General features: G+C 41.0%; 1 protein-coding gene across 3 annotated transcripts in view; it reads left to right on the top strand.

The window, feature by feature from the left end:
- LOC148014461 (Tetratricopeptide repeat (TPR)-like superfamily protein) overlaps window positions 1-15,133 on the top strand; it is a 139,018-nt gene that overhangs the window by 98,971 nt on the left and 24,914 nt on the right. For all 3 annotated transcript variants that reach the window (XM_087666750.1, XM_087666749.1, XM_087666751.1), the window contains exon 7: window positions 10,708-10,829. In XM_087666750.1, the coding sequence (XP_087522876.1) occupies window positions 10,708-10,829 (122 nt within the window). The remainder of the gene's footprint in view (window positions 1-10,707; window positions 10,830-15,133) is intronic.

Raw genomic sequence — 15,133 nt, 5'->3', positions numbered from 1 at the left:
CTATCTCTAAATGCAACAAAAATAAAAAGTAAAGTACTGAAATGATTTCTTCTACTTGCCTAATCATGAAAAACCCAAAATACTTACTTGTTGCAAGGATTAAAAACCCAAAACCTCCTATCTATCTCAAGCTTCGATTCAAGGATGAACCCTTACATCGATGCTCGAGTTGAGGCACGCAAGCGGTGAAGCTTGAATTCGTTTGTCCGGGCAATGGAACCAAAATGTAGAGGGAGCTCACCGCCAAGATTCACGGACCGCTTATCCCTTTAAGCGTTTCAAGTGAGCACCTATGGCTATCTCTCACCTAGCCAACATGCCTCCAATCCTACCGGCATGTACTGAGCTTACCTTGATATTGAGTTGCCTCCTCCCTCAAGCACATCGGTAGCTCCACGATTCGTGATGCAAGCTCAATTATCCTCAAGCCTCCACCTCTCCATCCTCCATAGCTGCGCACGAGACCAGAGAAGAGAAGAGAAGAGAATAAGAAGAGAGGAGAAGATAGAGAGCTTCACCTCCAAGATCCCTCACCCTCACATACTCACTCCCTCAGTCTCTCACTCCCTCTTAAGCACACACAAGCAAGCAAAGAGAAGAGAGGAAGAGAAGAAGATGAGTTCACTTTTGCCACACACCAAAGAATGAGCTTCTCTATTCACTTTTTGGCTTTTATACATACCCTAAATCCCTTGGGCATCTATCTCTTTTTTGATGCAATTGGAGCAGATTCATTGCAAAATTTTTGGGGCTTTTGACATTGGTGATGTATTTTGAGTTGATTTGAGACTGGACAATGAAATTTGCAGCAGATTCACTACTGAGTGGGAGTCTTCTGAGCTTTGGATGGTTTAAATGTTGAAAAAGGGCAGCTTCTCTTGATAGATGTATTGCTGAATACTCACTATGCAGTGAAACAGTGGTAAATACAGCATTTGGATCATTGCATTTGGGTATTATGGTGATGTATTGCTGAAGTGGGAGTTGTCTTTAATGCAAATGTATCGGATTTGATTAATGTATATGTTGTAATCAGTACTTGAGACTGAAATTGCAGCTAAACATTTGCTTCTTGGACACCTTGGAAGTACAAGAGTGTGTACTTGCTGTTACAATTCAACAACCTTGCTATTGGCTGAAAGCATTCAACCCTTTATTGCAGTTGTGTATTGCTGAAGATGGCTGGCAGTGTATCTACATCTGACACAAAGAATCTATTTGAGTTGCGTAAATTTGATGGCAATGGTTTTGATCTTTGGAAAGATCGTATGCAGGGTATACTCTTTCTAAAGGATTGTGATGATGCTTTAGCAAAACATATGCGTGTTGCTTTGTCAGATAAGGATTGGGCTAAAATAAATAAAAAGACCATTACTTACATTAAAATGATTGTCATAGATGATATCTTGGTTGATATAAAGGGGCTTGATACTGTATATCACTAAAATGGATGTGATAGATGCTTTGTTGTCAGCTCATGATGGTTTGTCACAATCGTGGATTGTTGACAGCGGTACTTCATTTCATGTAACTCCATCTTTGGAGTGTTTTTCTTCTTATGCAGAAGGTAATCTTGGAAAAGTCTACCTTGGTAACAATCAAGCATGTGATATTGAAGGAATGGGCGCCATACACTTGGCTCTTGAAAATGGTTAGAAATTGATTCTTCATGATGCTAGGTTTGTACCTGGTATCAACAAGAGCTTGCTTTCTGTTGGGTAGCTAGACAACAAAGGTTACTTCAGTACTTTTGGTGGAATGTGGAAAATACAGAAAGGGTCTATGCTAGTCACTATAGGTGGTAAAAAGGAGACTCTATATTATCTCTATTGCAAAGCACTTCTTGGAAAGTTTGTTGCAATTTTGCTGAGTGCAGTCACACATGGAGTTATGCCACAAGCGTCTTGGACACATGAGCCAAAAGGGTTTGTAGGCACTTTCTTCACTTGGAAGAGTTGATGTGAAAAACTCAAAGCTTGACTTTTGTGATGATTGTATTCTTGGTAAACATGTAAAGAGTCCATATTCTCATGGAGCCTCTAGGAAGGCATGTATCTTGGATTTAGTCCATTTTGATGTATGCACCATGCCAATAAAAACTCACAGTGGTTTCCGTTATTTTATGTCTTTTATTGATGACGATTCTAGAAAGCTATGGGTTTACTTGCTTAAATAGAAAAGGGAGGCATTGGATGCTTTTAAAAAGTTTTATGCATTGGTTAGTACTCAAAATGGCTTAAAGTTAAAATGCATAAGAACAGATAATAGGGGAGAGTATGTATCTAAAGAATTGAATAAGTTTTGTGATGTCAATGGGATTAAATGAGAGCTTACGACTCCTTAAAATTCAGCATCTAATGGTGTGGCTGAGCGAATGAATCTCACGTTATGTGAGAGCATTCGGTGCATACTGTCCACAACTAATCTCTCGCAGTCGTTTTGGGGAGAGACACTCAAAACCGCGGTGCATATTTGCAACCGATCTCCACATCGTGCACTTGAAAGTGGTATCCCTGAAGAGGTTTGGTCTGGCAAACATGCTTCATATGACCACTTAAGGGTCTTTGGCTGTGAATGCTATGTACATGTACTTGTTGATAGTAGAACCAAAGTTGACATGAAATCTCATAGAGGTATATTCATCGGTTATGGAGATGAATGTGAAATGGGCTATAGAGTTTGGGTTCCAAGCATGAAAAGGGTGCTATGTAGCTGGGATGTGATATTTAATGAGTCAAAGCTGCTGAAAAATGTCACATCTAATGACTTAGACAAAATAAGATTAAATTTCAGCATGATCAGTTACTTGAGCAGCCATCAACCTCTGAGAATTAAGCTCCTTTTGATGCTGATTATGACAATTAGCATATCATTATTGAGCCATATGAAAATGGGCAGCAAGGGGATGCTGTTTGAGCACTAAAATCAGCATGCTGAAAATGAATTACAGCAGCCTGAAATTATATTACAGCCACTTGAACATGCAGTTCAGCACCCAAACAATGGGTTCGTCGACATTTCCTTGGATGTGGATCCATTACCTGATAACATAGATCATTGGGCAAGAAGGTCTACACGTGTTAGAAGATCTATATAAAGATTTGATCTTTCTTTGGACTGCATTTTGCTCACAGATGAAGGTGAGCCTCTTACGTATAAAGAGGCCTTATCATGTGAATTAAATAAAAAGTGGGAGCTAGCTAGGCAAGAAATGAAGTCATTGTATTAGAATGATGCTTGGGATTTGGTTACATTGCCCAAGGATAGGAAAGCCATTCCTAACAAATGGGTCTATAAAATCAAATGTGTGGATGGCAAACCGAAATATAAAGCCAGACTCGTGGCTAAGGGCTATACACAAAAGGAGGGCATTGATTTTTAGAAAGTGTTTTCTCATGTTTTCGAAATGACCACTCTTCGAGTGTTATTTGCCATTGGAGCATCTATGGATCTTGAACTTGATCAGATGGATGTTAGAACTGCATTTTTGCATGGTGATTTGGAAGAAGAGCTGTACATGAAACAGCCGAAGGCTTTGTTATATAAGGATAGGAGCATTTGGTATGTAAGCTTAAGAGAAGCTTATATAGTTTGAAATAGGCTCCTAGACAATGGTATAAAAATTTTGATGACTTCATGCTCTCACATGGTTTTAAAAGGAGTAGTGCAGATCATTGCTTATATATTAAGAAGGTTGATGATGGAAGCCTTATTATACTTATGTGGATGATATGCTTATTGCTGGTAAGCATAAAATTCAGATTAATGCATTGAAAAGACAGCTGAATTCAGTCTTTTCCATGAAGGATTTGGGTGCAATTGAACATATTTTGGGCATGTGTGTGACATGAGATAGAGAGCAGCAGCTCTTATTTCTCTCACAAGAAAAGTACATCAGCAGAGAACTTGATTGTTTTTCTATGGCTAATGCTAAGCGACTTGGTGTATCTTTTCCACCTTATCTTGAGTTTAGCAAGGTAGATTGCGCAAAAGATGATAAGGCAGCCAGCTCTATGAAGGGTGTTGCTTATGCTTCAACTTGTGGTTTACTCATGTATGCTATGGTTGTCACTAGACCTGACATTGCTTATGTAGCATATACCAAACATATTGATGTCCGGTTTCATTTTATCAGACAAGTTTTGGATGATGGTCTAGTCACCTTGACTAAGATCAAATCATAGGATAACCTTATAGATATTCTTACTAAAAGTCTTGGGAAGGCTCAAGATGAGCATTGCATTAGACTTGTGGGAGTTTGTTAAAGGTTCTCTTAGGACCTTTAAGTGGGAGGAGGTTGGGTGTAAAGGCCCTTTACACTCTCCTGTGTATATATTACCTCACACACATGAAATCACCCTAGTGGGTGTAAGTGTACCGTACCGTAAGTATAAATACATTCTTTTATTTTGTGTACCACACTGGTACACACCTATCTGTCGACTCACTCTCACTCTCACTCACTGTTCAGTACTATTGAGCACCTCGATTAATGTGCATGCTCTCTTTGCTTTTGGTTCTACTTGACACTTCTTTTATAGCACCACCTCCCTCACTTTGCCTCTCTCGCCTTTCCTATATAGCACCGCTGCCCAGTCCTCCAACATCTTGTGCACCCTAGCAGCCTTTGTTAGATTCATTGCTGAAGCCGCTTCTATCTCGCTTTCTCCTGTTGAGGTCTCCCTACAGGTTGGAATCACCATAGGAAAGCTTGGTACCAATTGATCAAGAAGCATCCATACCACCTAGACATGGAGCTAGCGAGTCTCATGAGATTGAAAGGTCCACCTAGGATCTAACTTGCACACAAGACATGACACAAGCTTTATCCGTGAACATATGGAGGATAGGCATCAGATTCACCTCCTAGCCATAGAGCCTTACGGGCTCAGATTTGTCTTCAAATATCCAAGTTTGTAAACGCTCCGAACAACGTAGTATGCTTAACAATTATGATATTCGCTTGTTTTCAAGATGTAATATAAAAGAGAATGAACACTTAAAGCTGAAAAATGAAAATTACTCACAAAATTACAGCCATTAAAATGTAAAAGTAATGGAGACAAGATTGAGGGTTGAAGATGGGCAAACCAAAACCCCCCCCCGCCCGAAGGAATGTATTTCAGCTCAACCCAAGTCCCTTAGGGAAGAGCTCAGTTACAATCAACCTGAGAGTGAGGAGAAGTAATTCTCACTCTCACAAGATCATGCAAAGATGTACAAACACACATGCATTATCTATTATGCAATGATAAGAACTGATTTCTTTACAGTATGAGAGAAGAAAGAGGGGAAATCAGCCTTTCTTCATCGTTGATCAGCAGTACATGGATAGGGCTTGCTTCTTGTTGCTAAAATGGAAGAAAGAGCTCGAGAAGGAGGTGCTGTAATGAATTTATAGGCTTGCTGTCCTGTAAAACAGCAGTGATAGAAGAGGGAATATGGAGGAATTTGATAATGGAGAAGTGGGGGATGATGATGGGGATGGATAGGGCCAGTTTCTAGCTATCTGTGGGTGTTGTACATGAGTTTACAGCAAAGAAAAATGATGCTGAATGAAGAAAAACGAGCTCTTATTTATAGGAGAGGGAAAAGCTAGTACAAAAGGGGAAAGTGGAGTAGCACAAGACAAGTGCCCAGTCACATGTCATGAGATGTGACAAGTGGTGGGACACTTGGAAACTTGTGTGACAAGTGTCTTGACACTTGTCTCTTCTCTATGGACTTCGTGTTTGGGCTGAATACTGTCAAGAATAGAAACAACCAAATTTAGTAAGCACAGTCAGAGTACAGAATTTACTATTTTTAAAATGACATCCCTATTTTTTAGGACTAGCATTTTTAGGCTAATTCGAGGCTCCTAAAATTTAGGGACCCCGCAATATGGGTGTCATATGAAAGCTTTTTTCGTGTACATCGCAAAAACGGTATCAGAGACTTCATATGACTTTCCTATGCAAAGAAATGTGCATTTCAAGCTTTTAGCCCACACATGCACATTGTACAAGCATTTCATGATCATGCCATCTTGTTGATTGTAACTGTCTGTTCTGGCGGATCTAGCCCACACTTCAAGGCATCAATTCTTTCTGTGTGCGAGTCTAACCCTAATATGCGTGAGTTCTGGTCACAGGCGCCCAATTGGGCCATATAGGTGGAAGTGTGAACTATCTTTTCTCTAACCCACCGCGTGGGTCCACCATAACGTGTGACCACTCATCAGTGGCCAGCTCCAATGCACTTTTCTTTATATCTAATTAGTGCAAAGGAAACAAATTTAATAAATCATTATATAGACAAATTAATGAAAAAGGATACAAATTTTGTTTCTATAGAGTTGTGACAAAGTTCATCTAGTGTTCCATGTGTGTTGTGTGAAAGAACAACCTAGGCAATGTGAATTGGTAGTTCCGATCGAGGAAGTCCTATGGCTTGAGGATAGCGCTCGTTATATTCCACTCAAATCTGAATTGGTTTTTGATTGTAGGACTAAATGATCCCATTGGGCCCGTTCGTGGAGATATGCTAGGGTTTGCAAAAGAAAACACCAAGTGTACGGCCACCACTGAAACATAGAGAAGTCAACACAAACCAAGAAGAAATTGAACACTGAGGTGAATGAATGAATGCAGTAAATGAAGTAAAGAATGTACAAGATGCTTAAAGGCAAGAGGTGTCCAATAGTCAGTCCTTCTGGTGGGAATGGGTTGAGGGAGTAGTTGGAGTTTGATGTCGAGACAGATCTAGAGTGTTGTAACCACTAGTCAAAGCTGAGATGATGCTGAAAATGGAGGGGCAGCATGTTGAAAACCAAAACACAACAATCTCTGGGGCTAGAATTGGTAAATGTGGCAATGTAATTGCTTGAAGATGAAGGCTACTAATCATCAAAGGGTGTAGGAAGCTTGGCGAAAGTATAGGAAGGTGAAGATGACGCTGATTGGGCCTGCATTGCAGTAAATGCAAGCTCCAACATGTACTAGAAGTGGTTGGATAGCAAGTCGGCTCGCTCAAACGGTAAATGGAGCTGCCTAAAGGGGTAGAATCTAGTCACCAACAACTGCAGTCAATAGGTGACAGTAGTGGATAGGGTGCCAAGGGTTGTTGATGATCTGGTAGTAGTCGTGATGGGCTGGACAATCACTAGAGGGAGAGCTGATGGCTAAAACTTGCAACGCAAGGGATAAGACTGAGTGGTGGGCAGCTTGTCTATTTATAGATGAGTGGACCCTCCCGAATTAGGGTTTGGCTTATGGGACACAAACCATCATAAGTACTTGTCCAATGTAGCTTCATACATCTTTTGCCAATGTCACCCATTGCATACTATTTAGCTATCACTATGACTTAACTTAGTTGCACTTCATAATGCATCTCACATGTGTACAACTCAATAATGCCAAAGCTAAGCATTAAAAATACATGTCCCTATGACACCAACTTTTGGGACCCAGTTGTGATGCAGTTGGCTGCTAGCTCCTAGGCTTGGGGTTTGAAGATATGATAGGGTTTGGAATGCAAACACAAAATATACAAACACGACTAAAACACAATAACTTAGACAGTAACGCAATAAAGACAAAGCATAAACATAAAATGCAAAAACAAGCACAACAAAGAAGAAAGAGAACTTTGAAGTGAATGAATCAATGCTATAAACGATGGAGAGAATGTACAAGATGCTCAAAGGCAGAGCAATGGGAGTAGTCAGAGTGTGACATCCATTGTAGATGGATCCTGAGTGCTTTGACCACCGGTTGGAACTGAAAGAGTGCTGAATGTGGAATGGCAGCAGGTTGATAACCTAAAGGCAGCAGTCTAGAGGCTGAAATCTGGTGAACAGAGCAGTGTGCCACCAATCGGAGGCTGGAAACTGATCACTAGAGCTGATAACAGTAGGGTGACAGCTGTAGGGATGTGTGCTGATGCATGGCAGCTTGCAGTACAATAAAACATAGGCTGGGAACTGCCACTTGAATGCTAACATGGTAGTCTATGCAAGCCTAATACAAAGTGTAGTTGTGTGAAGTCTCTTGGTAGTTGGGCGGCCGCAGGAAAATGGGGGCTAGGTGCTGCAACAGTCGTGGCTGCAGTCAATGATGGCTGAACAGCAAATGGTAATGATGTGGCAGCAGTTGTGTGAGTTTGGACAGCCACTTGAGCGGGAACGGGGCGCCACTACAATAGAGAGGTTGTGGACCGGTGTAACCTACAAAACGAGGGCTGAATGGTGGGCAGCGTGTCTATTTATAGATGCAGAAAGCTTCTCCCAAATTAGGGTTCTGCTTATGGGACACAAGCTTTCTAGAAACACATTTCTTTTTAATGAAAGTTTGGTAGCATTCGAGTTTTGGGGCTGTTTGAAAGAGCTAATCAGTTTGTAATGTTTTTTTAGCTCAACATGGGGGTGAGTCCGTTTGGCTATGGTTGGGAGGTGAGTCTGATGTCCATTGCTCTTATGTTCGTGGATGCAACTTGTGTTGTATCTTGTATGCAAGTTGGATCCTATGTGGACATTTCAACTTGTCACCAAGTCGCTCAATGTCAGTTCCTTGGTGGTATATTTTGATAGATGCCTCAAGGGCCATGATTATTGGTACTTTGGGATGGCACCACTATATCTCTCCTTTCTTGGCGTCAATGAGTAGTTCAGTCCATACCCGTTTGAGATCATTACTGCTTTCGGCCACGTCATACAGAGAGAAGAAACTTTTGCTGATGCATTCTTAGAGGGCCCACACTGATACCAATCTGCCCGAGTTTACTGTGGCCACATGGTTTTTACATACCCTCCCCTGGACCATGAGGATCCCATGCATCCACAGTGGTTTCCTTGTCCAACTGGTCTTATATGCAGGACTTCGTGGCCAGTATCTCATTTGGAGGATTGTCTGATTGTTAGCAGTCATGTGTGTCATGTATGGTCATCTCTTGCATGTGAGCCTCAATCAGGTGAAAAAGAACTATGAAACTTTATATACGTATGGAATATGTCTTATGTAATGTAGGAAGCACACATTGATCATGATTCATGATTCCCATACAGAAAAAATTGAATAGTAGCCTGGCTAGACTAGAATGGACGGCATCACCAACCCTTGAGTATAAAATAAGCATTTTGGGAGCAAATGAATGGAAGGTATGTGGGAATTTTGCCAAAGAAACAAGTCGACCCACACTATATCAAAGGAATAAACTGGTTATGGGGAAACTCAGGTAGCGAGGATTGTTCTATAGCCAGGCATAGAACCAGGCATGTCTTTGTACATGACCAGGTTAGTTCACATCTTAGATTGCAGTTACAAAATGAAACATTTTGGGTACAGTTTGTATCTTGACTGTTGTCATAGCTGAGACCAGATTGTGCTGCCTTTTCTGTAGTGTTGAACGGCCCATGTCGTAGTAATGTGAGCCGCTGCCATTCAGTTATTGGATGTATTATGTCTTTTTACTTTTAGTCCGTGTTTTGGCATTTTTCACATGTTTTATGGCTTCTTGTAAATGAAAGCAAAAACGTTGGACTTCGTCAACTCAGAGTGGTTGAAGATCTGGAGCTGTGTTCTATGTTTTGTCCTTAATGATTACATTGTCTGGCTGTCTTTGTATGGGTCTATGTCAGCGACCTTATTTTGCAAGCATAATAATTTTAACATATCTATACTTAATTTGTATATAAAAGCTCCTACAGTTTGGTTCTATTGTAAGTGTTTTACTTTTTGGATGGTAACTCGTTTTTGCTACTGTGTGGTTCAACACAAAACAAATGCATTGTCAATAGGCACATAAAAGTACATAGAGATGTGCATAGTGGCCATAGTTTTGCTGCACATGAATCAGATGCCAAAACACAAATGCATACAAAAGTATGATTTGAGTATAATGCAAACCTTGGAGTTGAATCATACACGATCCTAACTTTTTAACATATTTTAACAAATTCCGAGACAATACAATAACATTGAAATTTTACAATTAAACTATTTAGCATCTCCAAAACAAATATCAAACAATAGATACTGTGTGTCAAATAATAGGCATCTAACTCCTAGCACCTGGCTATACAAATTTTTAGCTTCTCCCAAAAAAATTTGCCTCAAAATCATGCCAATCTGAAACCCCAAAATCATCTTGAGGTCTACACATGCTTGCAAATGTCTGATTCAGATTTCAAATGTGTCTGGAAACAACTATCATAGTGGCTATTCATTTTATGCCAACATGAAGAAGCACATCTTAAATGTCTGGAGTCTCTGTGCAGAACTTATGATTTAAAGACTTTTGATGATAGCAACTAGACAGCTGTCAGCTGCTGGCTTTGCATCCTTTTTGTGTGCTGTCATGGTAATGAATTATTACTGGGACTTCTTTCTCCTGACTTGAATATGCTTTAGCTGGCATATGCCTCAGTTGTTCTCAAAGTGAAAGAACGTGTTTGCTAGCATTAACCAATGAGTGACTACAAATGGAACTTGTATTCATTCTTGATGTTAGTGTGTTATTTTTCAGTGTCCAGTTGTATACTGAAGGCTAAGTTTGCATACTTCACAGTGATTAATTCTGTAAGCTCAGGCAAACCTTCAAACAATGGGATATTGAATTAGCTTACCTTGTTACACCTATTCATTGCCTCATAATGCTGTCATTGCCATATTTTCAACTGTAAACTGGTCTTCAAAGCTGAATCCAGTAGGTCTTTCGTTTTTGCAGAGGTTGATCTTCAGCATTGGGCTATTTGGGTATCTGGAATATATCTGATATTGTTGCTCCAGCTGCTTGAGAATAAGGTCATAATTGACCTAACTAGAACCCAATTTCTAGAAGCACAGCAGGTTGGTAACTACACCTTCATATCTTTGCTATTTCAATATGATATGAATACTTCCTCCTAGTATTCTAATGTAGTGAGAGGGGTGTGTGTGGACATACCTGGCTAATGTATACAGTACCTTGCGGCCTTCTTACCTACATAATTGCCTACCTGCCTGCCCACCCAGCCACCCAGCTACACAAGCCACTGACACAGCTAGCCAGCCACTGACCTATGCACCCATCCATGCACACACCCACCTACCGACTTACCTGCTTGCGCCCTGCCTGCCTGCGTACATAGCCACCAACCCATCCACCTAGCCACGACCCACCCACCCACCACCCATGCACCTGTCAGGGTGCCACAAGTGAGTGCATAGTAACATGGGATGGCCATTTTCTAGCTCTCTGCCATCCCAGTCCCATCTGTCCCTGTACCCCATCCCAATCCCGTCCCTATGTTAGAGCTCCCTCTCATGGTGATAGGGGATGACAATTCTTGTCCCCGTCCCTGTTCTGATTCCTGTTCCCAAAACCCATCCCATGACACTGACTCTACTGTCCCCTGTGATCTTACCAGCTCTCTGCCATCCCATCCTCTCCACTTTGACACCCCTGTACTCTCCAGTCCAAGCAAATGACTTGACTTACAAACCTTACAAACCTGCCTACCCACCTGGGTCCTGCCTGCCTGCTTGCCTACTTGCTTGCTTGCTGAGTGATTATGGAACACAATGACTCACCCCATCAACGATACCCCTGTACCCTCCAGTCCAAGCAAACGACCGACTTACAAACCTTCTACCCACCTGGGTCTTACCTGTTTGGTTGCTTGCTGAGTGATTACGGAACACAATGACTTACCCCATCAATGATACTGACAATACTGACCCTTCCAGCTCTCTACCCTTCTTACTCTCTCCTTTAATTACTTATCTGACTCTGCTCTGGATGAACCTTTTGACCTACCTATCCACTTCATTCAAAGAAGTGTCCACAACTTATACTGACCCTTCCAGCTCTCTACCCTTCTTACTCTCTCCTTTAATTACTTATCTGACTCTGCTCTGGATGAACCTTTTGACCTACCTATCCACTTCATTCAAAGAAGTGTCCACAACTTATGTGTATGAAATATTACATGGTTGCAAGCTGTCCAAGCAGTGAGGAAACAAAGTATGTACAACCAAGATTGAAATACAAAGACTTGGACAGATCAAACCCTAAACGCAAAACGCAGACACTCAAAATGCAAAAACAGAGACAAACATAGAGAGAGGAAACTCTGAAGTGAATGGATGCTGTAAATGAATGCAAGAGTGTATAGAATGCCCAAGGGCAAAGCAATGCAGTGTTGGATAGTGACCTCCATTGGAGATGGATCCGAAGTGTAGTAGCCACCAGTGGAAGATAAAAGAGTGCTGAGGCAAAGAACTGTCAAGCAACAACAGAAGAGGTGTGTGTTGATGTAGGTGCCCTTTCAGAAACAAAAACGCAGGTACTGTAGTAGTTGCCTTGTGGGAGAGATGACAGTAGCCCATTGTTTTGTATTGGATCCTGAAAACGTAGGCTGATCAAGTTCTATGATGACGCAACAGATGAAGACCTCCAAACAGTAGGGCAATGACTGAAAACAAGCCACCTAGGGTTGGATAGTGATGGGCTGCAATCTGTGATGGATGGACAACAGATGGTAGGTGGTTGATGGCTGAAATCTGCACGGTAGAGTGAGGAACCTATAGGAAAGGATGAGACTGAATGGTGGATAGCCCTTCTATTTATAGATGTTGAAGGTGTCCCAAAAATTAGGGTTTTGGGGAACCACTGAAACTCTCTTGAACCGTGTACCAAATTTGTGTTTTTCATTAATTAAGCGAGTTTTTAGGCTGTTTAAAAATACTAAATAGTTGTAAAACATGTTTTAGCTCAACGAGATTAGTCCTAGTGCTCGCAACTTGAGCAACAACTCAATGGCCCCTACGCGTGTGAAACTCTCTTGAACCGTGTACCAAATTTGTGTTTTTCATTAATTAAGCGAGTTTTTAGGCTGTTTAAAAATACTAATTAGTTGTAAAGCATGTTTTAGCTCAACGAGATTGGTCCTAGTGCTCGCAACTTGAGCAACAACTCAATGGCCCCTACGCGTGTGTAAGACTTGATGGTCGATTTCCTCTAGCTCCATGTAGAGATCCTTGAAGATGGCCTCTTGCTTCTCATTTTGCTCCTTTTTGATACCCTTGAAGGTAGCGTTACTTGAGATGATCTTATCAACATTCACCTAATTGAAGTAAAATGATAATCTGCATATTTACAATCTAACTCATTATTTAGAATACGTAATAAGTGGAATACAACTTGTTACTTTTAAGTTATAACTTACCTCTCTAGCCATGGGCATCTCATGCATAGTTTAAAGCATATGCAAGTTAGAACGACAATAAATTAGTCGCTCTAATTGCCGTGTGCTCAACCTATTTTGGATCTTGGTGTGAATGAGAGAATATGCTAATTACTTTATCTCACACGCACTAGTCGAACAATTCGACATTGGACCAAAAGTTCAAATTGTTTCAAAATTCAAATTCAATGATCACACAACAATTCAGCTTTAGGTGACAACTTACTAGTGGGTGCTTACAACTTACTTGGGCAAGCACTCTAAGGGCAATCTTTTGGACAATGGGTACCTAATATCCAAAAGATTCCCACCAAGAGAGAGGCTTGACCAAAGAGACCCTCTTCCTGCTTAGACTGCTGGCAAAAGCGGTTCCTCTTTGATCACTATAATTAATGATTTCTTGTAAGAATGACGTGTGCTGGTCTTGATCCAATGCCTTCAGGAGGTAGATATCTCTATTGGCTACCAACTCTTGATCCATGAAAAGAGGTGGAGCTTTATAAGCAGGATGTAACTGGGCAACCAATCTGTGGATGGATCTTCTCATCCACTTTCATCTTTTTTGCATTAAGTAAAGGATGTCATCGTGCCTTGGCGTGGCATCCATTATGTCAATACTACATTTTTTATTAAGAAAGCATTTAATTTAGTCATTCGAATTTCAAATTTGATACTCTTTACTTTAAACTCAATCAACTTATTTAAAAACAAGTGTAGTTGCCTTGGGTCCTCTGCTTCTAGTACTTTGCATGCCTTGATCTCTTCAATGGCCTTCCTCATGAAGTGCACGAGAAGCCCCTAAGGTGGCTCCCTGCATGTCAATCATGCATAGAACCCTATATAAAGGGGCAATAGCAATGACTAGCACTCGTACATCATTCCAAAATGCCTCTATTGAGCAAAGCCTCTAAATGGCTTTCCCCTCCTCCACACTTGCAAATTGCTTCTCCTATAGCTATACCTTGAACTCCTTCGAGACCATGGCTTGCTAAATTTCGGTTTGCACATCATATAGTCGCTCTAAAAGCAACCACATGGTGGCAAAACGGGCCTTGGAGGGATCCTTTGACTCTATACCATTATAAGTGCAGTAGATAGCCAAGACCTTACCTTCTTGTTGATGAAATCTACCATGAGACAAGCGTCCCCAATAATCTTCCTTGCCCATTCCAATGACCCTATGTCTTCCATGAGGAGATAAAAAATGAATGCGTGGTACCTGGGGCCCATACAATGGACGGGAACTCCTCTTCAAGCAAGCGGCCCATCCTTGGACAATTGGAAGTATTATCAGTGACTACTTGCACCACTTTGGTTACACCAACCTATATGGCACAAGTGAACGAGGGGATAGGTTTGAGTTATGATGGAATCATGGATCATGGAGATAGAGATTTATGAATCATGATGGAGAATGAAGAGATAGAGGTTTATGAAGAGGCAAAATGAACTATGATTTATGAATGTTGAAACATAAAATGAGTAATGAATCATTGAATCATAAACCCAAAAAAGATTACCTTAATGATAGGTTGGCAAATATGTGAGTATATGAATGCGCTCGTAGTTTTTCGTCCTCTTTGCCCCATATCTATAGCCCTCAAGAAGAATGTACCAAGAGGTGAAGAAACAAGGATGATGGTAATCCTTCGTTTCTTTTGATTGCTCCATCTATCAGAAAGTATGATGCAACCATACTTTGCTCATCTGACATACACAGACTCGAGAGATTTAGTCATTCTCTCTCTTTTTTTTTTCGTAAAAGTCATTCTCTCTCTCTCTCTCTCTCTCTGTCTCTCGATTGAGCTTCTTGGTCAGTATGTCATTTTAGCTAGCACCATACCACCCCTCACATGGATCAATTGCGGCAATGGCTTTGATCATTCTCGTCCACTTATCCACTTGAAGAAAGTGGAATGGGAGATT

This window comes from Lygodium microphyllum, chromosome 25, assembly GCF_053477565.2.
Source record: "Lygodium microphyllum isolate KBCC chromosome 25, Lygodium_microphyllum_v1.1.10, whole genome shotgun sequence".
Taxonomy (NCBI): domain Eukaryota; kingdom Viridiplantae; phylum Streptophyta; class Polypodiopsida; order Schizaeales; family Lygodiaceae; genus Lygodium; species Lygodium microphyllum.
Note: the sequence above shows the minus strand (reverse complement) of the source record. Positions and strands in the feature narration are given on the sequence as shown.